Source organism: Tachypleus tridentatus, chromosome 6 (genome assembly GCF_004210375.1).
Source record: "Tachypleus tridentatus isolate NWPU-2018 chromosome 6, ASM421037v1, whole genome shotgun sequence".
Taxonomy (NCBI): domain Eukaryota; kingdom Metazoa; phylum Arthropoda; class Merostomata; order Xiphosura; family Limulidae; genus Tachypleus; species Tachypleus tridentatus.
Genome location: NC_134830.1, coordinates 128,353,069 through 128,378,486, shown reverse-complemented (window position 1 = coordinate 128,378,486; position 25,418 = coordinate 128,353,069). Strand labels below are relative to the sequence as shown.

The 25,418-nt window shown below is 32.4% G+C and overlaps 1 protein-coding gene across 3 annotated transcripts in view; it reads left to right on the top strand.

Annotated features, from left to right (window-relative positions):
* Window positions 1-17,740, top strand: part of LOC143253632 (DNA polymerase lambda-like) — a 69,898-nt gene extending 52,158 nt beyond the window's left edge. For 2 of the 3 annotated variants that reach the window (XM_076507789.1, XM_076507790.1), the window contains exons 6-9: window positions 497-665; window positions 4,807-4,898; window positions 15,870-16,031; window positions 16,372-17,740. In XM_076507789.1, the coding sequence (XP_076363904.1) occupies window positions 497-665; window positions 4,807-4,898; window positions 15,870-16,031; window positions 16,372-16,479 (531 nt within the window). In that variant the 3' untranslated portion in view covers window positions 16,480-17,740. The remainder of the gene's footprint in view (window positions 1-496; window positions 666-4,806; window positions 4,899-15,869; window positions 16,032-16,371) is intronic. The other variant, XR_013029742.1, reaches the window with a different exon arrangement.
* Window positions 17,741-25,418: the final 7,678 nt, after the last annotated feature.

The window sequence follows — 25,418 nt, the reverse complement described above, 5'->3', positions numbered from 1 at the left end:
AACATTAATAATGTGTTTGCCTGCCTTTGGCCTTAATGACTGCTTCACAGCATGTTGCTAATTGTTGGTCTAACATTCACTGATAAAACGGTAATTTAATAACGTTTTGAATGTGAAGTCAATACAGCTGTGACCCATGTCAATTGAGTTAAAAAAAATTATATTCAGTTATAGTTTGAATAGAATACTTGAAAGTGAAACATTGAATGTTCAGTTTAATGAAAAAACTATTTAGTGTTATAAGTTCATTTATTATTAGAGTTTAAAGCTGTTTTTATAGTTGTTCTAGTAAAGGAAGCTATCCAGCTTTTACTATTCTGTTGTATTTCTAGATACATTTATACAGCAGTTTTTTGTCTTTTACGTAAACACGTTAATTTTTCTTGCTATATTTACTGTACATATACTATTTTATTTGTAGTAGAAAAAGAAATATGCAGTTTGAATCATTAGTCATAAAAGTGCTCATTCATGTGTTTTCTCTTATGAAGTTTAGGTTCAAGAATCAGCCTGGTTAGTACAACCAGAATTGGAGTGCATAGCATGTGGCTCCTATAGAAGAGGAAAAAGTGACTGTGGTGACCTCGATGTTCTTATTACACACCCAGATGGAAAGTCCGAAGTTGGAGTTTTATCCCAAATTGTTGCACGACTTCACTCAACAGGTCTTTTGATTTAAAATAAACAGTATAAAAATTTTCAAATATCAGACCATTAAAATAAATCTAAAGCAGAAAACTTAAGATTGTATTCAAATTTAATATAAATAAAAAAATGTTTATTATTTTTATTAATTTAATTTCTCTTTCTAATATATGTGTGGCTTTTGAATATACTTGTTTGAAAGATAAAGTTTAGACATTTTCATTTCCTTTTAAGAGAAAGCTTTGTTAAAACAACATTTCTATTTTTTTGTTTATATATTAATGCAGCCCGGCATGGCCAGGTGGTTAAGGCACTCGATTTGTAATTCGAGGGTCACTGGTTCATATTCCCATTACACCAAACATGCTTGCCCTTTCAGCTGTGGGGATGTTATAATGTGATGGTCAATCCCACTATTCATTGGTTAAAGAGTAGCTCAAGAGTTGGTGGTGGGTGGTGATGACTAGCTGCTTTACCTTTAGTCTTATACTGCTAAATTAGGGACAACTAGTGCAGATAGCCCTCATGTAGCTTTGCATGAAATTCAAAACAAACCAAAGACAAATCAATTTATTAATGATCATTTATGAAATAAATACACGTTTTAATGTTTCATTACTTCTTTGAAACTGCTAATTTTTGAAGAAAAATACCCTTTCTTCATGGTGGTTACAAATTTATATGTAAGTGCTATACAGGAGAACATACACTGCCATAGCAATGGAAAAAAACTAAACACCAAGAGGTATTTGTTTTCAGGGGTAACACTAGATATGGAAAAATCAAGTTATGTGTTTGAGGTTGCATTTTTAAAAAACTTTTCATATTAACTAATAAAGCATGTTATTTATTGAAGAAATTGTTTAAATAACAATTAATCATGATTTCACCAAGAAATTAAGACCTTCCACATACACACCAATATTTATATATAACCTTCTGTCACTTGTAACATTGTAATCTTATAAATTTGATTATGAGAATTATGAAGAAGTAATATGTAACCAAATTTTCTAGGCCAATCACAACAGTTCTGTATTTTTTTTCATTTGACTCTTTCATAACTTTAATGGCCATATTTCTCTTGTTACTTTTATGGAAGTTGATTATCTTGTTTTTAAGCTGTGATTATTCTACTTGAGTGTAAGTCTGTTTTATGGATTTATATCCTCTTTTTCATCTGTTCTTATGAAGTTACATATTTCAGAAACCTTTCATGCAAATGTGATTTATTTTGCTCTTTTTTTTATTATTGCTCTCCTCTGGGACCTGATTGTCCACCTGCATGTTTGCTATGCATGGCAACCTAGGAAGAGGAGGAGAGGATTTAGGTGGTTTTATGGTTTCTGGGGCACTATGACACCACACCACTTTGGCCTTGAATTCCTGTAAGTGGGTGACCTTGGGGTGAATCTCCAACATCAGTTGGCTGGTTATTGTCCACTATTGTCAACTGAGTGCTAAAGTCGAGCATCCTCAGAAGTGTTGTGGATATTGTGTCTGATACTGGTGTTTGATTATAGTGTTCACGAAATTCTGGCATTGCTGCAGTGTCCTTGTTTGGCAATGTAGTGCATATATTCTTAGAAATCCATGATTGGTGGGGTCGGTGAACACTGAATCTTTCTCCTTATATTATGGATCTTCCAAATTCTACAAAAATAAAATAATAAAAAACAGCTCATAGGTAAATAACTATGTCTCAAAGACTGAACAACAGTCTACAACCCATTTTGCACCTGTATTTTGTTTTATCATGATGTATTCTTTGTCAAAAAAACCTTTAATTAGGACAGATGTCTCCCTTTTCTATTCAGAAGGCCTTACAGGGGCTTGCTGGCTCTCCAAATTCAGTCAAGAAGCTATGTTCTGGGGATATCTTGGTAGAAACATCTACACCAAAACTCCTTCTAAATTCAAAGGCTATGGGGATATACTCATTGAGATTACTTCCTATGTTACTCTGAATTCTTCATGAGGAGTTGCTGCTGAGAGAGAATTGAAAAGCATCCCTGAGCTGAAGATCTTGTTGTGGTGGCAAAGACCATGAAGCCTACAGATTTCAACTAGACCTTCACTGCATTAACTGTAAATATTTACATCCCTCTTACTTTCAGTCTTGTCCTAACTAGGTGGAGGAAAAAGAGGTACAGTGTTTGAAAACTGTTAATAACGTTTTGCATCCCAAGGCTAGAAAGTTATTTTCCTCTTCTGCATCTTGGACATATGCCTCTGCACTATGATCCACTGCTACCATGAGTATGCAGATGTAGCCTTCTGTGTCTGTGTCAGAGTCTTTTTGTCACCAAATAAAGAGTCTTTTGCCCTCTGTGGATAAATGAGTTGACAAGTCAATATCTACACCAAAATTTAGAATGGCATGTTGGTGTTCAAATAGATCATGTGACACATAAGTGAAGATTAAGAATTTTATATTTGCTTTTAAACTAATAAAGCTATTTAATTAAGTTCTGAATACACCTATAAAAGGTTGTGACATGAACACCTTGATGTTGCATTGAATCAGTTAGTGATCTAGTACCAAAAAGCAGTATTAAAATAAAAACCACTTTCTGTTGGTAATGCTCAAATTGTTTTAATGGTTAGTGCCAAAAACCTCAAGCAGAAGTTTTGTTCAAATACCAGTACAGTTGGGAAATTTTTGTTTTACTTAAGTGTTAATATTTAGATAAATATTTAATATTTCAATATTTGTAAACACATGAATGCCATGATATTTTATATCAACATTAGATTTTTTGTACTGGATGTCAAAGTAGCTTAGTAGTTGAAGTGATTGATACTCTTGTGAGTGTCTCTAATTTAAATACCATTTGAGTTGGATTCTATGTGATTTTTTTCATTTGTGATCATATTTACAGCAAGATTTTCCTGTACCATTATAGGTTAAATTAGAGGTTTCAAATGTGTATTACCATTTCAGTTAAAAGATGGCATATTTACAACATCAAACCACTTCAGCTTTTCATTTCAGTTGAACACTCTTAGCACCACCTATAAAATAAAGTCCAGAAAGTTTAGCAAAAAATGAGGTTAAACTGAAGCTAAAAGAAAACACTTGAGACTGTCAGATAAAGCTTCTGAAGAAACAAATCAGATGCTGAAAGATATGCAAATGGGTTTTAGGGCCCTTTGTCTTCCTTTTATCCAGTATTTCATAAACATCTCACCTACACAATACCAAAAAAGGAATATGTATCAGGGATAGAAATAAAGAAATAAAATTACTTTTACATAAAGTTGCATTTCTTCAATGATTGAGAAAGCCAAATAAAAGATGAAATTTCTTGTGGAAAATTAAATGATTGAAAATGTGATATTTAAATCCCTATATATGCATGTCTATATAAAGAAAAGCCAGCCACATAATACCAAAAAACATTTTTAAGCATACTGATGCAAACTCTGTTTCATGAAATGTCACCTTTTTAATGCCTTCCCTGAAGAAAATAGCTACCTTGTAACAAAAATATTATAAACAAATTGCCTTTGTAACACTAGACAACATTATTTATGGAAATGAAACAAGTTCTTCTAAAATACTTTAACTACCAACCAGTTACTAAATACCATAAAACATTTCATGAACAAGTCAGCTAAATTATAGCAAAATATAATATTCTAGTTAAAACTTGTATGATAGATAAGTAATCATATTTTAAGTAAACAATTTCATGGTAGTTGTAGAATACAATAGATAATTTCTTCAAATATATATATATATATATATCCTTTCTTCTAGTAATGAATTTTTGGAACAAGGTGACCATTTTAATGTAGAAGTTTCATGTGAATTTCAATAAAATATAATACATGTATTGCATAAGTGCTGGTGATTGGTCCAAGAGATATTAACTGTAAGGTATTATTGATGTTATTTCACAGGTTATAAATTCTCAGAATGAGATGTACTAGATTATAGGTGGTGGAAGATAGGAGCCTCTGTGAAAGAGCTAAAAATCAAATATTTCTTTTTAAAAACTAAAAGAATCAAAATGTTATACTAGAAGTAGGATCTGTTTGAAATACATTAAATAAATAAAATGTTAATACTGACACAATATTTTAAAAATATCAATGAGTTTCATAACAGTGAAGAAATGTATAATTTCAAAAACCCACATTTTTCTGTTACTTCAGGGTTTCTGACTGATGATCTTGTTAGTTGTGTACAATCAGGAAATCAAAGGAAGTATATGGGAATATGTAAGCTATCTGGAGTAAACAGAAAGGTATATATTTATTTGACATTTATGAGTCTAGAAGAAAATGGATTCTTAGTTCATTGTTGATATTTTTAATAGGTTATAGAAGTACTGTAACACTATACCTTTTATTAAGATCTGTTTAAAAATATGCTATGTGCATGTATGGTTTGATATTTTTAAAGTTTAATATAGTAATTTTTAGACCAAATATTTATGATAAAAATACTACTCAGCTGCAAATTTTTTTATTTTTTACTTTACATTCCTTTTAAATAGTCCATTGGAGTCTTTAAGTCAAATGCATAAAAATATAGCATTTTGTATGTACTTTTCATCTGCCATGTGATCTTTCATTCAGTACAAGAATTCATCAATTGAGCTGGATTTTATGGCAAACAAATTCCATTCTAAACACACTTTTCAAAGAATAATAAAAGAGTTAATGATATAAGATTAGACAATATAATCTGGCAACCAGCAAAACCAGTATGAGTAATATTCATGATGGTAAAGATTGGAGACAGTGAGTGGGTTGTAAAAGTCAATATATTACAAATGTACAATGTTTTAACAAGCTTTTGTTGTTATCTGGTATGAATAATTTACACAGAAAAAGAAACAGAGTAGGAAATAAAGAGATCACATGACTAGAAATTGCTCACTAAAGGTAGCTTGGTGTGCCAAGGTGCATGATTAGAGTAGGGCTATTTTGTTCAATTAAGGTGGTTTCATATATGTTAGATTTGTTTAAAATTACATTGTTTTGAATAGATATACTGAAGTTTGTTTTTTTAATTTCAATAGAAATAAATATGGAAGTATTTTTACTGTGTACAGTGGATCTGGTTTCTAATTTTCTTTCTGTTTCTCTAATGTAGAATTCTTGACAGTTATTGCATGTTATTTTACAAATTACGTTCATATTGTGTGATTGTACATCATCTTTAGTTATTAATTTTATTTTATGGTTTAGATTTTTTGTGAACTATCAGTCTACAGGAAGTTTTGTTTAATGGACATATTTTTTAGATAATTATTTATGAACTGATTTCAGTGACAAATGGCAAATTATAATGTAATACTGTGTTATTTGGCTAATTAGTGTCACTTTTTTGTGACTTGAGTTTGAGATTTTTATTTTGGTGATTTTGTGAGAATTTTTTGACAGTAGTTAGTGAAAATTTCTTGATACAAATGAAAGAATATTTAATACCATTAATTTTTCATCTATGCAGTCAGTTATGCAAATTCTTCCAGCTGTTTTTATAAGTTTTTTAATATATTGACTTTTGTATGGATTCATGAATAGAATTTTAGGGGATGTAGAGCCTGTGAGAGTGATTTTGTTTGTGAATTTTGGTTTTGAAATGCATGTCAGGTTTGATAATGTCAAGGTTAAGAAAAGATGACCCTATTATTTTTGTGTTTAATAGTAATTTAATGTTAGGATTAATGGAGAGTATGTGTTCCATGGAAATGGAACTAGCAAAAGTGTCATCAACATGTCTGTACTGGTACAGTTGAGGATTATAATGTAGGTTGTATGGCTTGTGTTTTGATCTTGGTCATAAATATGTTGGCAAAAACAAGTGAAAGAGGATTTCCATATTAAACAATTGATTGGAAGAATGTTTTTGTTATTGAAAATTATGTTTTGTTGAATTCTAAGAAGGAACAAAACTGTACTAGGAATGTCATTTAAAGGAATGGGGTTATTAAAATAGAGGTCAAGTGCAATATTACAAGCTTTCTTATCAGAAAGTTCAGTAAAAGTGACACAACATCAAATCTAGATATTAACATTTTTCAACAGACGGGAGTACCTTATGTGACCTTGCAATCACCATGTGACTATAACTCTCAAAGTACGTAGTGTAACATTATATAAAATTTAGCAAGCTTTCAGTAAACATTACAAGTTTTTTGTAATCAAAAACTAAAATATTTTTATTATTTTTACTAAATGTGATTTTCATGTTCAGATTAAAAATGATTTTCTTATCAGAAAAATTTCAACTTTTGTTTGCATAATCTCTAAAACCTCCTAAATAAATGTCATATATTTTGTTTTAAACAAATTTCATATGTTATCTGTTATTTTCTCCACCCAAACACTATATAGGATTGGTTTATTTGGCCAATCTCATAACCATCGTATAAAATAAGGAAATAAATCTTTATTACCAGTTTGTTTTTCTTTCTAAAATGACTGCATATTGTAAAAGAAAACCACAGTTATTTATCCTAAACAGCTTAAACATCATATCAGTATAAATCTTTGTTGTTGTATTGACTTTTGAATAGTGGCTAACTAATTGATAATCTTGCCACACAAGTTGTAAATCATTCAGCCAATGTGCAGTTCATGTTGCTGCACAACTTGGGGTCTCTTTATAGAGTTCCTTTGGATACTCCTCGTAATTTTCTCTCTTCATTTTTGACTGTATATATTGGTGATTGAAAATTTTCTCCATGTCATTGGGTTTACAAATTTCTTACCCTTGTCTGAGTTTGTTTCTGTTTCTTGATGCTCATCTTCAAAGTTGGTAAGAGTGAGTTGATCAGCAGGAGGCTGATATCTGAATTTGAGTAATCATAATTCATTTCAACTACTCAACAGTTGTGGCTTATATGTCTTACCATGGGGCACATGTTCTTGTTTTCTTTGTGGTAGACAGTGGATCTCTGTTTTTGAACCCACACATTTGACGTACATCTCTCGTATTAGGTTTCAAGTGCTTTCATCTTCATTGCAGATCACCTTTCAAGTTCAGACATGATTTCTCCCAAGGAGTGGCCTCTCAGTCTTCAAATGTTTGGTGGCTCTGCCTTCTGTAGGGTACTCCTCCATGAGAAGCATTGGACTCCTTTCTTAATTTCAAATTATCTCTTGTTTTTGGTGTCTGGTTCATCATCCACTTGCTATGGCTGTTAGTATGTTCAGACAGGATTAGATCCAGTTTATAACTTTAGTTTTTCTCATTCCATCAGTCTTTTTTTCAAAGATTGTTTTGTTCATCCATGAAACTCTGGGTGAGGTCTTTCTAACTGATTCTACCTGATCAGCACAGATCAAGTTTTCTTGGCTGTTTTGGCTTGATGTGTTCTTTTTGTTCTGGATTGATTTTAATAATTTACACTTTGGAGGCTCACATGGAATATTCTTTTCATTTTCATTTCTTGCCATCTAACATCTTTATTCTTGGTTAAATCCAGATGACTGTTTCTATCCTGTACTTACTTTGGGCTGATTTATTGCTTTCAAGGTTTCATTTAGTTGATTTCACTTTCTGCAATTTAATTCCCTTACACCACTCCTCTGTTCATGATATTTTCCCTTTTTTTCTTACCTGTTGAGTTAAGCTTGTAATTTGGTTGTCCTTTTCTTCATTATCTCCTTCTTCCAATAATCAGGGTAATGAATTCCTTGTGTCTTTACTTCATTCAAGCATTTTACCTTTTACCTGAATTTCAACCACATTGTTTGTTGGAGGCATTTCAGTTGCAGAGCAGTAGAACTACACCTCATACGTTCTCCTCCCATAATCTGCTTTGGGTAGTTGTTTCTTTCTTGTGAAGTTACCATCTTCCACTTATAGCCATCATGCTATATTCTATCTTTAGTAAGACTGTATCTAGGTAAGTTTTTCTTTCTTTTATTATATACATACATATATTATGTTTCAGGGGTTTGTCCCATGTCTTGACCATTGTCCTGTTCTGTAGTGACTGATGGCTGTCCAGTTATACTTTGTTCACTTAGAGTTGTCCTAAAACCTGCACTTTAAGGTCATGTTGACTTCACTTGCATAATATCCATCAACATAAAATGCACACTGTTCATTATAATCATATAAACTAGAGATGGGATATTCCACAAAATCACTTGCAGTATATTTGCTTTGTAAGTATGCATGTTCTGAACCATGTTAACCCATGGATTTCATGGGTGAAACAAAAGATTACTGCCCATCCCAGCTGTTGTTTAGATTTAATTGATTAGGTTTGGTCTGCTTTCTGAAATAAGATTTTGTGGTAACCTTTTGCACTCTCTCCAGTGTGAACATTTCTCCAGACTCTCTACTTTGTTTACCACCCCCATCCCCATTTCTTCCTGTGATGTAAGAGATTCCTTCCCTCTTTCCAGTTTCAACCCATTGGGGTGGCAGACCTTGGAGGTGTATTCCTGAATGAGAGATACACAATATAAACAATAAATATTCCATTCAATTGAGAATAAGGTAGTGGTGTTCTACCAGTGTAGATAACAAGATGCTCCACAAACATATACAGTGGAGCACCATTAAGCCGCGGACCAGTAAACCGCAAAATCGCTTAAGCCGCTGTAGCAAGTCTTGTGAACGATGTGAGCAAGGATTATCGCAGCTCACCGCTAATTTAAGAACGTGTAAAAACGCGGTTTACAAATTTAATCCTGGCTTTATAACTTCAAGGAGATATTTAAAAAGGATTTGCTTTAATTTGGGAAATAAATAAAATATATTACAATAGAAATGGACCGATAATCTACCTTATCCGCTCTCTATGTCAGCTTTATGGAGGCTGCCATTGTTACCGAATCACACCTCTCCATACATTAAAGTTAATTTGCAGTAAATCCGTGAAAAAAGTGATCAATAATTAAAGTATTATTTTTAATTCGATAATCCGATGTAATGATCACGCAATGGCCCGGATGAGCTCCTCGGCAGAGCTGTTGGCGACTTTGACTTTTCAGTCACAAAGATTTAAGCCGTGGTTAAGCAGGTTGACCCCCCCCAAATACCGCGGCTTAACGGCGCTCCACTGTACTTCATTTTGCACAGGTTTGTCCAAGGGGATGTTGTAGCTTTAGTGTGCACTGTCATAATTATTTAAATCCCTCATCCTATCCCCACATGGAAGTCAGTTCTTGGTGATTGAGTTTTGGATGTAGAGGTGAATTGATCAACATGTTGTTCACAGTCATGTTGTATGATTGAGATCTCTCATCTTACCCCCATATGGATGTCTGCTTCCAGGTAATGACTTTTGAATTTAGAGCTGAAACAATCAACATAGATTGTGTTTAGGTTGTCACTCATTTTGGCTGGAGTGCATTACCCAGTGTTGTAGGTCATGGTAGGTGCACTTGTTGGTTGCTCTACTTCTTCCTCCAGTGTTGCTCCTCAATCTCTTTATGCTGAGGAGGTTACTGCATTTGAGATGGTTCCAGTTTGTTTCAGTGCATCAATGTGTTTCTGAATCTGAAAACCTCTTTATAAAAGGAATCTGCATATGTTATGCATGGTGTGAAAGCTAAGGCTATGTATCTGCTGAGATTTTAGTTACCTTATGAGACATTTTGTTTGTGTTGTTTTGGAATGCAGTAGAGTTGTGTACTGCATGAGTAAGGTTTCCTAATATAAAAATTAAGATCTTCAGTAATTAAATGATCTTTATTTGTGAGAAGGTTCTGTTAAGTTGTTTATCAGTGTGTTTTTTGGATGTCGTTGACTTTGTTGATGTATTCTGTGTTGTTTATGATTACAGTAGAGTTGCCTTGATAGTGTATTTTGTTATATTATAGATGCATTTTGCTTTATTGCTTGTGGGATTACTCTTAAAATGACAGGTTTGGTTGACTACAATAATGATATATTTTAGAGAAAGAAACTTGTTTAAACAACAGTGTTTTAAAACTACATGTGACCTCTTTGTTTGGTACTGTATGTGTATTTCTATATCTGTGCTTCTACCTGGTGATGACATTATACATTTGTAATAAAGTTTCTTTTTCTTGTCATCAAGTTTTAATGTTTATGATGTGTGTAAACTAAAATTAGACATTAGTATTATTTTCATACATGATAGGATTTGGTGAAAAATAACGTGTATAGTTTAGTGTGACTGTTACAAAGAATATTTGGTCTGCTGGCTTTTGTCTTAATGGTTACTTCTCTAAATTTCAGTGCAGTCAACACCATAATGTTAAAATGTTTCCTACTGCATATAAGATAGTACTTTTGATCACTGTTGTTTGAAATCATGAGCAGCCTGGAAAATAAATTTCAGTATTGAACCAGAAAGTTTTCTAACCAACAGTGTGTATGATAAATGGAAGAGAAAATAAAATGTTATTTTGACATGATTCTGACATAAAAACCATAATGGATTAATTAAGAGGAATGTTGGAAGAAAGACAAACTGCTGTTGAATTTGATTTGGTCACAAATCCTAGGCATATTGCTGTTATTATTTCACTAGATTTTGGTATTTAATCCTTTGAGTACCAAGCTTGCCATATGACAAGATGAGTTACCCCTTGAAATCATGAGCCACAGCACTCAATATACTGTTGTACCTTATGAAACTCTGGTGGTGACATTATACATTTGTAATAAAGTTTTTCTTGTCATCAACTTTTAATGCCATCCCCAGATGAATTGATTAATATGTTGTTCACAGTCACATAGTATTATTGAGATCTCTCATCCTATCCCCACATAGATGTCTGTTTCCAAGGGTTGACTGTAGTGGTAGCATGGTGAGTGTGTGGAGCCATGGAAAGAGCTTGCAAATTAATATGCCATACAGTGCAGATCTGTGGAGCAAGAATACCTGGTCAGGTACCACTTACCACATAGCAGGTTACAATAGATGAAATTCAGAGTAAGGGCCTCTGAAAGAAAAGAAAGCATTAAATATACAGACACTGCATCTAATGTTAATCCCAGTATAAATAAAGTGTATCTGAAATAAACATCTGGAGATTTTTTTAATGAAATATTTTTTATTAATATTTGTTTATGAAATTGTCCTTTTCTATGTCTCAAAAATCTCATATTTTGCTTGTATAACCTCTAGAATCTCTTAAATGAATATATAACTTTTTTCTGAGTAAAACTTTATATTTTTCTGTTATTACACATATTTCATTTCTAATGTTAATCCCAGTGTCTGGGCCCATCTTTGTGTAGCATGTTGTAACATGTACAACACCCTAGAGAGAACCCATGTGCAAAACATAAAAGTATCATTCATACATGCCCTTGCTCCAAGAACACAATGTTATGTTTCCTACAATACTTACACAAGAAATTTCCAAGGGTAGTAAAATTGCAATTATAATGTGTGAAAACATTTATTATATGGTTCAAAGTTGCACTGGTCCAATAAACATTGCAGGCCTTGATCCTGCATTTTCCATTTACATCACAGGTGTTTCAGTACTACTGTTCATCTATTTTATGTATGTCAAATTTCACAGCACATGTGTATGGCATTATTTGGGCACGTAAATACAAAAGCTACTACCTTTTAGTTTTAAAGTCGTCAAGTTTCTAGTGTGGTATGATGTGGTTTTAAATTTACCTCAGTTTAGACAATTAGAATAACACAAATGTAGTAGGCATAACTATGTATTGGCTAACAAAACTATACTGTTTTGGCTACTGTGCATTACGTGTGTATAATGATACATATACATATTACTGTTTACTCATAAATGTTTAAATTTAGTTATATTTCTTATGACATAGAAAGTAAATGAGAAATACCTTGAAAAATGCTGGTTTCCAAGTATGTACCCGTGTTACAAAATTCTGCACTTATGCATACTTACTATCACTAAGCCTTGTCTAGACTTGCGGATGGGGTGTGTAGAGATGATAATTTTTGTAAGGTTCAGACATTAACTTTTGAAAAATAAGAAACACCAAATTATAGTATTATTATCCTCAAAATCCCTGTAATTTAAGAGGGTCTCTATGTAAAATATATATGGGTTGAAAAAAAAATTCCATTCCTGTTCAGAGAAACGACTTACTGATCAGACATCTACAATTTCAGCAAAAGTCTTTCTTTTGCCTTTAAGTCACTTATAAACAACTGTCAGGATTACATAGAGGGGAAATTCTCTTTTTATTGATTATAAACTTGTGGTACTTAGTAGTAGTCGGTGGTACTAGTGAAGAACTTTCAAGTGATTGATTTAAAGGGTGGAGCCACTCTAGTAGATTTACTATATATATCAATATCTCAGCAAATCATAGAGGTGGGAGGTACTTATTTTATATTGAGTTTCTAATTCACTAGATACTTGTACATGTTGTATGGTGTGTGTAATTAAGAAACTTAGCAATAAGATAACTAGATGTGTTATGTGATACACGAAAACCATTGCTTAACTATTTTTTCTTTACATTTCCTTTTAAATTAAAACATAGATAAAATTTTAAATTAAAATTATAAACTATACTTTTGTCAGTCTCATTGATGTAAATAATAAAAATATTATTTAATAAAAATTTTCCAAATAATATTCCAAACATGCACTTTAACCTCCAGGGCAAACAGGGGTGAAAGAGTTACCAAAGACTCACCCAGTGTCATAGCTGCATTGAAGTCAGCAATATAGCCACAGGTGATAAGTGACATCCCAAGGATACAGGAACACCTAAGGTGTGGTCTATGTACCCAACTGCAGAATTTACTCCAAAGATTGACTGAAACAAGCAGCAAGAGAAAAGATGAGGTGCAAATTTGATGGGATGTAACATGGAATAACATTTGTTGGGAAGGGGACAAAGAAGAAGCTAACTGGATTAAATGACAAACTCAATTGGTAAGGGTAAAGGAAGAAATATCCCAAGATAAAGAGGGTTCCCATGGAAGAAATAGATGGGAAAAGGAACCACTGAAGGAAGCCCTGTGAGCAATATAACAACAAAAGGCATACACTAGGGATAGAAGTCTGTTTGCATCAGGACGAAGGTAGAGATGAAAAGTAAAAGGAAGGGAAATTGTTGAAAAGGAGAAGGTGCCCTCACAAGCAGCCAAGTTCTTGGAAGGGAAAGAATGATCCAGATTAAGTAAAAATATATTGGGTAGTACACTGTGCAAGTGATGTCAGTGGCAAATATATCCAACTGATATATTTGCCTGCAAATCAAGAGGAGAAGGAAGTGTATCTCAAAGGTAGGTTAAACAAAGAACACAAAGTAGTGGGCTCAAACAGAGATAAAGTAAAGGAATAGAGGAATAGAAGTACAGGTGACCAATACATCCAGAAAGAATGGATCAAAAGGGTAAGAATAGGAGAAGGAAAGACTATGCAGTATCAAGAAAAATGGGAAGTATGGGATAGGGCTGCCTAATACCCAGATATGAAGGGGACTGAAGATCTCTTTTCAGAAAGCCATTACAGAAACTTGGAGAGATTATCAATCATTGGACAAGAAGCTGGAACCCCTGAGAACAGGGCCCAGATGTAAAAAACAGTCCATTTCTGCTAATACACAGCTGTAGATGAAGGACAAATGGAATGAGCTAAATGAAATGCCACTTGACATGAGAAACCAGATTTCCTTGCCAGGGACCAGACAAAAGCCAGGTATGAAGATGGAGGACATGAAGTGCTGGATGCAGAACTATCAATCATAGTTGACAAAGTAGGTCAGAGAGTAAGGGGAGAGGGATGGAAGGGAATAAGTGTAACTGGAATAAGCAAAGAAATATGCAAGGAAATGGGCCAGTAAGGAGCAATCAGAAGGACTTTGCAAGGAGTGGTATTGATGAGGGAGACAACCCAATGAAGTAGTCTGATAGGAGAATAAACATAAAGAAACTTGTTTGACATATCTTGGCTGAAAGCATCTATACCCAAAGCAAAGTTATAAGAAAGGTCTGCATACAGAGGGCAGCACAAAATGAGAAATGCTAATCTTGTGAGAGGAGGGAAGTATCATTTCAGGAAGACTTTAATGGTAAAGGTTGGATTATCCTTGACAAACTTTCTTTACACGAAGTGTCTTGATTCCTTTGAAACCACTATGTTTCTAAAAATAGGCCTTAACAAATCAGAGAATCTCTTTAAAAAAAAAAAAAGTTGCTGAAGGGGTTATTGAAAATAATTGTTTACCATTTCAATTCATCTGTTATTAAAATTTTGTTGATGTTATCCATTAAATTCCTATATGGTCAGTCTACTGGACTAATGCTGTATTGGAAAAATAATGTTGGCTGTTACTTTAATCTTACAAAATGTATATACACAAAATGTGGCAACAATACAGGTTTGTTGTATGCAAAATAACAGATATGTTACTAAAGCTTTTGTTATAAAATCTTATCTTGTGAAATGCTAATGTCAGTCAGAGTACAGAATGATATTAATGTGAAGAATGAAAATTTTGTACAATTTTCAAATACATATCTGAATTTTTTCAGCATCCGTGTGTAATCTATCTGTTTTGTTTTTTATTTTATTTTAACACAAACTGTCACAAAACCAGCAATATTGGGTATCACAATATGCTGATAACTGAAATAAAATTCATAATACCATGTTATATGTCACCCTATTGAAGGTAGAGATACGTTTTGACACCCAACAGTGCACACCAAGGTTTCCTTAAACCTATTACCAATAACAGCACATTTCATAAGCTAAGCCTTTTATTAGAAAAATAACACTGTCTTAACTGGAGCATAGTAACACTTCAATTCTTCAACTTGTGTCCTCTCATTTTTGAGTGTGTATTTTATTTTTGTTTTGTTTTTCAGAATTCAGCTTAGAAATGAGAAGGTTTTATCAATCTCACAGATAATCTTGTACATTTTGATAAGATCATATAGATAAGAGTTATGAACATAACATCCTCAAAACGTAAGGTCAGATTTTCAGTAGATGAATCTATGTTAGCCTACTTTATGGCATGAAATGTAATTGTGCAATTATTACACTTTTCCAGAATTTCCCCCACTTCAACTTTTGCATCCATGCTTCAACAATAAATCATAGAGTAGCATCCTCTCCTGATTGACTCTCTGAACATTTGTTATGAAAATTATCCTGAATCACTTCAATAGATCTTTGATTTTCACTGTTTGACTATATACAATCTCTATCAATATGTCTTTGGCTAAAGTGTCCTATAATTTTAAAGTGTAAAACTAATAACTGCCAAGATGTACTCTTCTTCATAAGGTCATTCATTGTTTTTATGTTCTTAGCATCGGCGACTAGACATTATTGTTGCTCCAAGAAGTGAATTTGCCTGTGCTTTGTTGTATTTTACTGGATCTGCTCACTTCAATCGTTCAATGCGCTTGCTAGCTCGAAGAAAAGGAATGGCTTTGTCTGAAAGTTCACTAAGAGAAGGAGTGATTAGAAAGGTTAGTTAGATATATTCACATACTTTAGTAATAAGAAAAGTATATTCCACAAAGATGAAATCATGAGTTTTACACAGTTGTATTCACTTAGAACAAAGACAAATCAGGGGTATCATCTGAGCAGTGAAATTTAGAAAGGTAAAATAGGTATAAAAGTTAAGTAAAAGATAGGGTAAGCAGTTAAGTTTTATGAGAAAAATACTGTATAATCCTTATTTAAAATAAGTGTAATGAGAAAGGTGAAGCAAATTACTCATATTTAATCCTCACTGTATACCTCTAGCATTTTTATAAGTGTTTAGCCATTGTAACTTATTTATGTTATTTTTAATTTTAATAGGGTCAAGAACACATAACTGAAGGACACCCATTACCAACTCTAACAGAAGAATCCATCTTTGATTATTTAGGGTTAGAATACAGAGCTCCAGAGGAGAGGGATCATTGAAATAAGTTGAGTTTTATTAATTATACTCCCCTCTCCTCTCTCTATTTTTTTTTTGATGCGACCTTTCTTTTCAGTTGATTTAAAATTATTATGAGCTTCAGATCCCATAAACTATTTAGATAAACTATTTATGATCAATTGGAAGTGTTTTTTAAAATACAGACATATTTAGAAAACTGGATAAACCCTAGTTTTCATAGTGCTTTTATTTTAGGCTCATAAAATATACAATTAATTGGGATATGTATACTTATATCAAAAATATTTATCCTGTTAGAGCCTGATGCATAAGTTTAATGATTTTTTAATAATGTATACTTACATGTTTTAACTGTATAAAATATATTTACTTTATACCTGAATGATGTAAATGTGCTATGGATTTATTTTCCCATATTAAAAAAGCAACATAACAGCATGTGCCTCAAGTGCCCAGATTTACTACACCATTCCTGTATCTTTTCATCTCTATTTTATTCCTTATAGTTGGATGAAAATGCAGTAGGAAAATAAAATGCACAGCATGTGAACAGATCAATAACAATTTTTTGAAAAAACTGATTTTTCTTGATTATTTTACATTGTGAAAAAATATATCAAATATTGTAATCATAGTTCACATTTTGTCTTAATTAATCTACCTGTTAGGCTGGTAACATTATTATAACAATTCATAAAGGGCTGGTATTAAGTCAGTTGTATGTTTAATTTAGTTCTGTTACTCAACCCATGTATGCTGTGAGTGAGCCAGGGCTGTGAATTTTAGAATCTGTTATGTGGGTTTCATTGCTGTACTTTTGAGTTGTGTGACTTTATTCTATAAAAATAAAACTTAAATCTCTCTTTTTGGTCAGACAGAAGTAACTCCAGAGTTAGCACTGTATGTTATTGACTAGTAGTCTACCATCTAGCTTGTCAGTTAGAAATCGAATGACATTCTGCAAATAAACATTTGTGTAGTTTTATGGCAAAATTCTGAAACAAACTGGTATTCATTTGTTTGTTAATTGACTACTTTTGACAAAATTAATTCATTACAATTGTTAGTCATCAGTAGTGATACTTCTGTATGTTGTTTTTAATACATTTTCCTCACATATTCACTTTAAGAACTGCCACTGCATGGTCCCTTTGTTATATTTAAATAAAAACATGTACATATAGTAATATACAAATTCATAAGAATACTTTATTACTCCTGTAGTTTCAACTTGTTTTTCCTATGAAATAAAATTTCTGTAGTTTTAAAATATTCATAAAAGTATTAGAATATGCAAATTATTGATTTTATTACTATATTCTTGTTTTAATATACTACAAATTTAATTTAAAGTTAAAAGGGAAAAATACATGAACAAATGATAAAGTGTAGCATAATTTTTTGAAATGTATTCTAAATATGTCTGGTATAAGGTGTTAAAACTTTAATTAAAATAAAGTATAGAACAATGTTTTAGCCTTCTTACATCATCTTCACATTAACAAAGAGAATTAGCAACTGACCATTGCTGGCCACACATTTTTAGAACAAGTGGCCTTAAAACATGTGCTCAGCAGTGGTCAGTTGCAAACTTTCTTTTTTAACCTGAAGATGGCCTAAGAAGGTTGAAACGTTGTTCTATACTTTATCTTAATTAAAGTTTTAATACCTATACCAAATGTATTTAGAATACATTTTTTACTTCAAGTGGGTTTCTTGTCATCATGAGATTTTTTTAAAAGTTTGTCAAAATGCTTAATTTCTAAATAAAAGTATTTTGTTATTGTCACACAGCAGTGCCATTTGTTTCTGTACCAAACATTTCTAGAAAAAATTCACATTTTGTAAGTTTTCATTCAGGTACATGTAGTTTTATTGTTAGTTAAATTATTGACATGTTTTTACAAGACACATAAAGCCAGTGCTCTCAAAATGCAATTCCAGTGGTACAGGGAGATAAAATTGGTGGTCCTTTTCTCCTGGATGAGATGCTAGTCCATTGTAGGTTAACCTCCAGCTAAGAACTAGATACTCATTGTACATATGGGTAGACTGTAACAAGTGAGTAAAGTGTCTTACTTAACCATATAATAAAATGACACATACCAGTCTTAACTTGCAACCATCCAACTATGATACTAAAGTGTAAAGCCACCAAGACACACTGAATGATTTATTTTAATCACTGGCATGTATGTGTGGTGGTGTCATTAAAATACAAAGAGAGAATTATTACAATCTGACACATTCAAATCTTTATTCATGCTGTTTGGAGTTTGGAATATTTCAAGGAAAATTGGAATATTCACCAAATACTGTGAAGTACAATTTGATATGCACAAAGGAAGCCAGTCTTATAATGTCAGACAATATTGAGAAAAACAATCTTACCAAAAGAAGTGTTAGATATCTGAAAATCGATTTCATGAAAAACTGAAAGAACACTGCAATAAATCTTGAAGATGGTACTAACAAGTTTTTAAGAGTACAATCTCAAGAATGCTGCAAAAATAAAATTTGGTCTTTGGAAATTGTACCAATATAGCTCATACTTCACAGAAATATGATAAAGACACTAATTTTTGTGCTTTGGACAGATGAACTTAAAAATTGAACTTGGTGGTTTTATGTTTGCCAAAGAAAGGTTACAGTAAGAGTGTTTTGTGACAACAGTCAGATGTGCAGGATACTGTATGGTGGTTTGTAGTCTCAATATTTGCAAATAATGTTGGCCATCTTTATGAATCTGATAAAATAAATACTTTATTGGAAACAATGTTGATGGTAAACTAAATAATTATGCATGGTGTACATGAAGGTGATATAGTAAATAATGTTTAATGTTGATAAAACACTACAATTAATTTATAATAATCATACACATCTATGGAACTGCTAGACAAACCTAACATTCCAAAAACGTTGTAAACTTCAAACTGATGCTGAAACAAAATTTACTAATGATCTGTTTCAGCATTATCTTCAGGAACAAGACATTCACTTCTTTACTGAACATAGTGAGACAAAAGCATTTAAATCAGAAAAATTTAATCACACTTTTGAATCTAAAATGTGATGCTATTTAACTTATTGTTGAACTTACAAGTGTTAACTATTGAATAATCTAGTTACTGCCTATCACCAATCATATATCACAGTATTGAAATAACATCAGTGGATGTTAATCACACTAATCAGTCTGGTGTGGAAAATAGTTTATAAACCCACCAAGAAAGCAACTTTTTAATTCAATGTATGTTATCAAGCAAGAATTAGCAATGAAAACATCAATTTAAGGAAAGTTATAAATATATGACCCTGTGAACAAATGGGATCTTTATAATTTACAAGAGATTAGACAGAAATCCAGTGAATAATCTGCAAGACTATCTTAGCTAAAGATTAAATGGAACATTTTATGAATCAGAATTACAACGTTTTATGAATTTCCCTAATGGTATCTCAATGTTAAAAACTTGTCATTGAGCAAGAGGTAAAACCAAACAGTTTTTGTAAAATTGAAAGGATATTCTGAAAAGTTTAATATGTGGATCCCTTGATCAGATCTGAGTTTCATGTCATTATTAAATGTTACTTCTAAATGTATCATTCATTATTGAGTCATGGTTCTGTTAACTATTTTACCAATACTATCACAAACTATGTCAATCATCTTCTGAAATGGTTCATGTTAAGTGGTCAAACTGTTGTATCCACAGGGTTGGCATTACATATCTAACAGTAAATGAGTGATATGTTAACTGTCTGGAACAAATTAATTTGTTATACCAGGTCATTACAAAGCAATGGATAATTTAATTATAATCTGAAACCATATAGTAGCACACCCAATAAAGCATCTATGTTTACTTACAATTTAATTATCTGAAACATAAGTGCAAATATGAATGATGGAGTATTTATATAATTTGATCCTGTAATATTGGTACTACTTAGGTTTCATATTAATCATATGTTATTGGAGCCCATTATACCATCATATGCCGTTAACATGTGTGAGAGTTTTATTTACCCTACATTTACTCATATTGTGGAATCTAGTGTAGTTGGTGATGTATCTGTACCATTATTATGAATTATTCAAGTTAAAAATCATGTTGGAGACAAAATGAATAAAACATTCACATATCTTCATTACAAATCCATTTCTAAACAATGTTTTCAGACTATTGAGATCAACATGAGTCAGTCTTCCATTTGAACAGGAGAGGGTCATCATAACACTTCATTATTGTCAAATGTGACATAATTAGAATACATTACTATCAGGAACTCCCTGTCTATGGCACACATTATGATCACCAAGTAGGAAATGATTCACTTTATTTTACTGGTAGTCAGTGACAGTGGAATCACAGGTTTCGAGATGTATTGAGTAACCTGTTTTATTCAGCTATACCTTTTCTGAAAAAAGAGACATAAGACATTGGAAAACAAGCTATTCAATCAGGTATAATTTAGCATCAGATATCATACAAGGAAAACAACGGAGCTTGGAACTTGGCTTGAAGTGTTAAATATACTGTTTTATCTAAAAAGAAGAACAAACAAAAAGGTCTTATATTCAGAATTGTTAAAACCAACAGCTGAATAAAATTGACCCCAGAATTTTAAGAGTAATAATGTTCCTATTACCCTATGAAAAGTCCTGAGAGTATTCAAACTCTGAGCTAGACTTACTTTATCTTCCTCGCCCAAATCGTGATTGAGAAAGGCCAGTGGACAGAATATTATTCTTTGTCATCACTGAGTGATTAAGACTCATCAAATTTTATATATCTGTTCAGGAGTCAAACACCCAGATTTGATTAAATCATGTCTTCAGGTGAAGAAAAAGAGTGTCAAACCTGATGGAATTAGCACAAAAAAGATGAAGATAAGTCTGCACTCGTCAGTGTTTATCCATTCTATATTTTGTCAAGTCAGTGTGTACCTGTAGAACAAACTCATTTCATCATCTCACAGTTTTTATGCTTAGAATTCGTACACAGAAACTCTACTAAGTTATAATGGTTTGGTTTGTTTTGAATTTTACGCAAAGCTTTACGAGGGTTATCTGCACTAACCATCCCTAATTTAGCAGTGTAAGACTAGAGGGAAGACTGCTAGTCATCACCACCCACTGCCAACTCTTGGGCTACTCTTTTACTAACGAATAGTGGGACTGACCATCACATTATAATGCCCTCACGCCTGAAAGGGCAAGCATGTTTGGTGAGATGGAGATTTGAATCCGCGACCCTCAGATTACGAGTCGAGCGCCGTAACCACCTGGCCATGCTGGGCTCCAAGTTATAACAGAGTGGCTTAGAGAAGACATTTGACATTACCTACTTTGATAGTTTTGATGATCTTGACTTTAAAGATGGAGATAACGATAGAGGAAAAAATCGACACATAGATAAATGTGGTAACCAGACTGTTGACATGATCGGCAGTTAACTGTCACCACCCTCCGCCAACTCTTGGGCTACTATTATACCAATGAATAGTGGGATTGACTGTCGTATTATAACACCCCTGCAGCTGTAAGGACATGCATGTTTTTTTATTAGTAAGTTTCTTTTCTGTTGAACTGATGATTTTTAACATTTAGTTCTCTCAGTAATAACATGTATTATCTAAATTTCTCATTTTGTACATTCATGACTGGAATGCTACCCTTTAAAACATTTAAAGAGCATTCACAAATACACATGATCAAATAGATTTTTATTTCTGACAGTTATTTCTTTAAAAATGTTTCATGTTTCTTTAGAATATGTTCAGGGCAAATCTGGATGCTGTTTAAATAATCTGAGTATCATGATGAATAAATGACAAGGAATTGTAAATACAACATATAAAACCTATTTATTTATAACATACCTTTAGTTACACAGTGCAAAACTTATTATTTATGAAACCTTTAGATATAATATTGAATATTTTACCATTACAACGATAATTGAAATGGACAAAGTAGAGTTGATTTATGAAGTTGATCAACTTAAGTCATCCAGACAATTTCAGATTATGCTAAGGAATTTGAAAGATACTTCTCAACAGCTTGATTTCTCTCTCCCTGTTGTAAAAGCAATGGTAAAGTTCTATCTTAGCAATTTCTCTACAATATGCAAATATGGATACTCAGTGGTTCCACCTTCCGAGGTGATGTGATTAATATAGTGTATCACTCAATCAAACATCTGTATCTGAAATATATATCACTCGATAACATTTCATTAATAACATGTGGTCTGCTCTTTGGATAAAATATTTCTAGATCTATCACAGCCACTGTAATAATGAGCAATAAGTATTTGTGTGATGAAACCATAGTTTTACCTTATTTTATCTTGTATGCTATAACTTTATCTTCAGGAAATAGTCACATTCTTACACGTAATTGGTCTGAAATTTGTGGTTTTAAGTCGATTAGTAAGTAAACATATGGTTTCCTCATTGCACCTGGATAAGCTTTTTCAAGGTATTTGACAAATGTAAACATCTGTCTCCCCAAAATATTCCAGTAAGATTTGCCCCAACATTCTTCAAAATAATTATTTAGAATTTAAACTAATGCCACATATTTCTGCATACTGATAAAATAGATTTTGAACAATATGAAACACTGATAAATTCAAATGGTGACTCCTGAATGTGATAGGTTGAGATGCATATCTATTAAACTTTTAAAGTAAACCTTCAATGAAATGAATGTTGGGATTATTTTGAATTAATTTTGTTTACAGATGCAGATATTCATCAGAAAACCATAGAATATTTTCAGGAATAAGGTTAATAATATCAGAACAATTTAACAATACATTACTAACAAACATAAATTACCACTTTATGTTGAACCTGATACCAAACAAGTAAAACAACAAAAGGTTGTTGATAATCCATCTTAAACTTTAATGAAACTTTAAAGATAATGAAATATCTTATACATGATATTTACATGAGACCAGTTTCTCGTGATGTAAAATAAAAATACCTGTATGACAATAAATAAAAAAGTAGCAATGGAAACTAATTAATTAAAAATCAAATGGAAGGGTATCAATAGTTGGTATGTTTAGGGTGATGAATTTGGTTTCAGTTGTATTATAAAGAGAATGTTTTCAAATCCTGACAAGCATTCCAATTCATATTGTGAGAGTCTGAAGATAAATTTAGTGTTTCCCTACTAATGTCCATAACTCCTAGGCAAAAGAAAAGTGAAGTGAGAGATAACGAATTACAATTACTTCTAACATTACTTGAAAATCTCAATATCTGTGTTTGTTTTTCACACAAAGCTCCTTGAAGGCTACTGCGCTATCCTTCCCTAATTTAGCAGTGTATGACTAGAGGGAAGGCAGGTATTCATCACCACCCATCGTCAACTAGTTGGCTACTACCAACTAATGTCATATTATAACGCCCCCACTGATGAAATAGCGAGCATATTTGGTGCGATGGAAATTCAAACCCACCACCCTTGGAGTAGAAGTCTAGCACCTTAACTCACCTGGCCAAGTGTCAATGTATGGAAAATATTTGTTTTAAAATGTAAAATGAACTAGTTTTTCTGAGTTTACAAACTGAAAATTTGCATGATTTGTTAAATGTGTGTGTTCCTCAAAATTTCCTAACGTGAAAAAGTTCTCCCAAATAATATAATGTAGTGGCAGATTATAAAGGAGAGAGTGAACAATTATTTGGTACAAAATTCCAGCACAATGCAGATAACCAATTAATTTGTGAATTTCACGTAAATATTGTTCTGTAGAATTTTCTAAAATGTAGAAACATTCTATTGTCAAATTAGATTGAATCACTTCAGGAAGTATTCCTTATGTTTTGTTCAGTGTGATCTATTGTGTTTGGTTTCTAGAATGTTAGATCATTTGGATATACTACAGATACTAATATACTGGAATATTTCTATACTGAGAAATTGGCATAATGTTTTTCAAATGAGGATTTGTCCAGGTGATGGAAAAGATAAGAAATATTCAACTGGAGAAAATGATTGTTTATACAATTGAATTTCAGATGCCTTTTCAGGACCATCATATCCTAAGAAAGAGAAAACTAGGATTACACATACCAGTTCTACTTTTCACATTTACAATGACATCAACATTAATCTATGGTTTGATCTTTTTTTGTCAGTTTACTGTGAAAGCTTAACTAGAAATCTCAGCAGTTGACCAAAGAATATAATCCTCTGCCTATCATTTAAAGTTTTTTGTGAATAAATATTCCCATATATGTGTGTCAACACTCTTATTTAGTTTCTAATTTTACATAAATATATTATAAATGACATATCTATAATTTAGAAATAAAAACTACATGATTTAATTATAAGTGTTTTACAAATAAAATGTCAAGAAATGCAAAAATATCTCATGCAAATTAAATATAAAGGTGAAAATGTAACAAATATTGCTGTACATTAAATGTGTTAGTAACGTTACCTTTCTGCAGAACAACCCATTTTTTAAAGCAATTTAATATATAAAAGAAAACTATGAGTATACATTGGAATCTATATGCAGTCCTATGATGTCAACAATATCCTAGCAACACGCCATTTGCTGTTGATGGCATAATCACATAGTGCCACGTACGAAGATTGTTTGGTTTCAAAGTTCGCGCAAAGCTACACGAAGGCTATCTCCCTAATTTAGTAGTGTAAGACTAGAGGGAAGGCAGCTGGTCATCATCACCCAGCGCCATCTCTTGGACTACTCTTTTACCAATGACTAGTGGGATTGAATGTCATTTTATAACGCCCCCGCGACTGAAAGGCAAGCATGTTTGGTGTGATGGGGATTCGAACTCGCGACCCTCGAATTACGAGTCGAGCGTCTAAACGACCTGGCTTTGCCAGGCCACATACGAAGAACTTGATTTTTGAAAAACATCTGATATCAAGGACTTGCATATTAATTATTTAAAA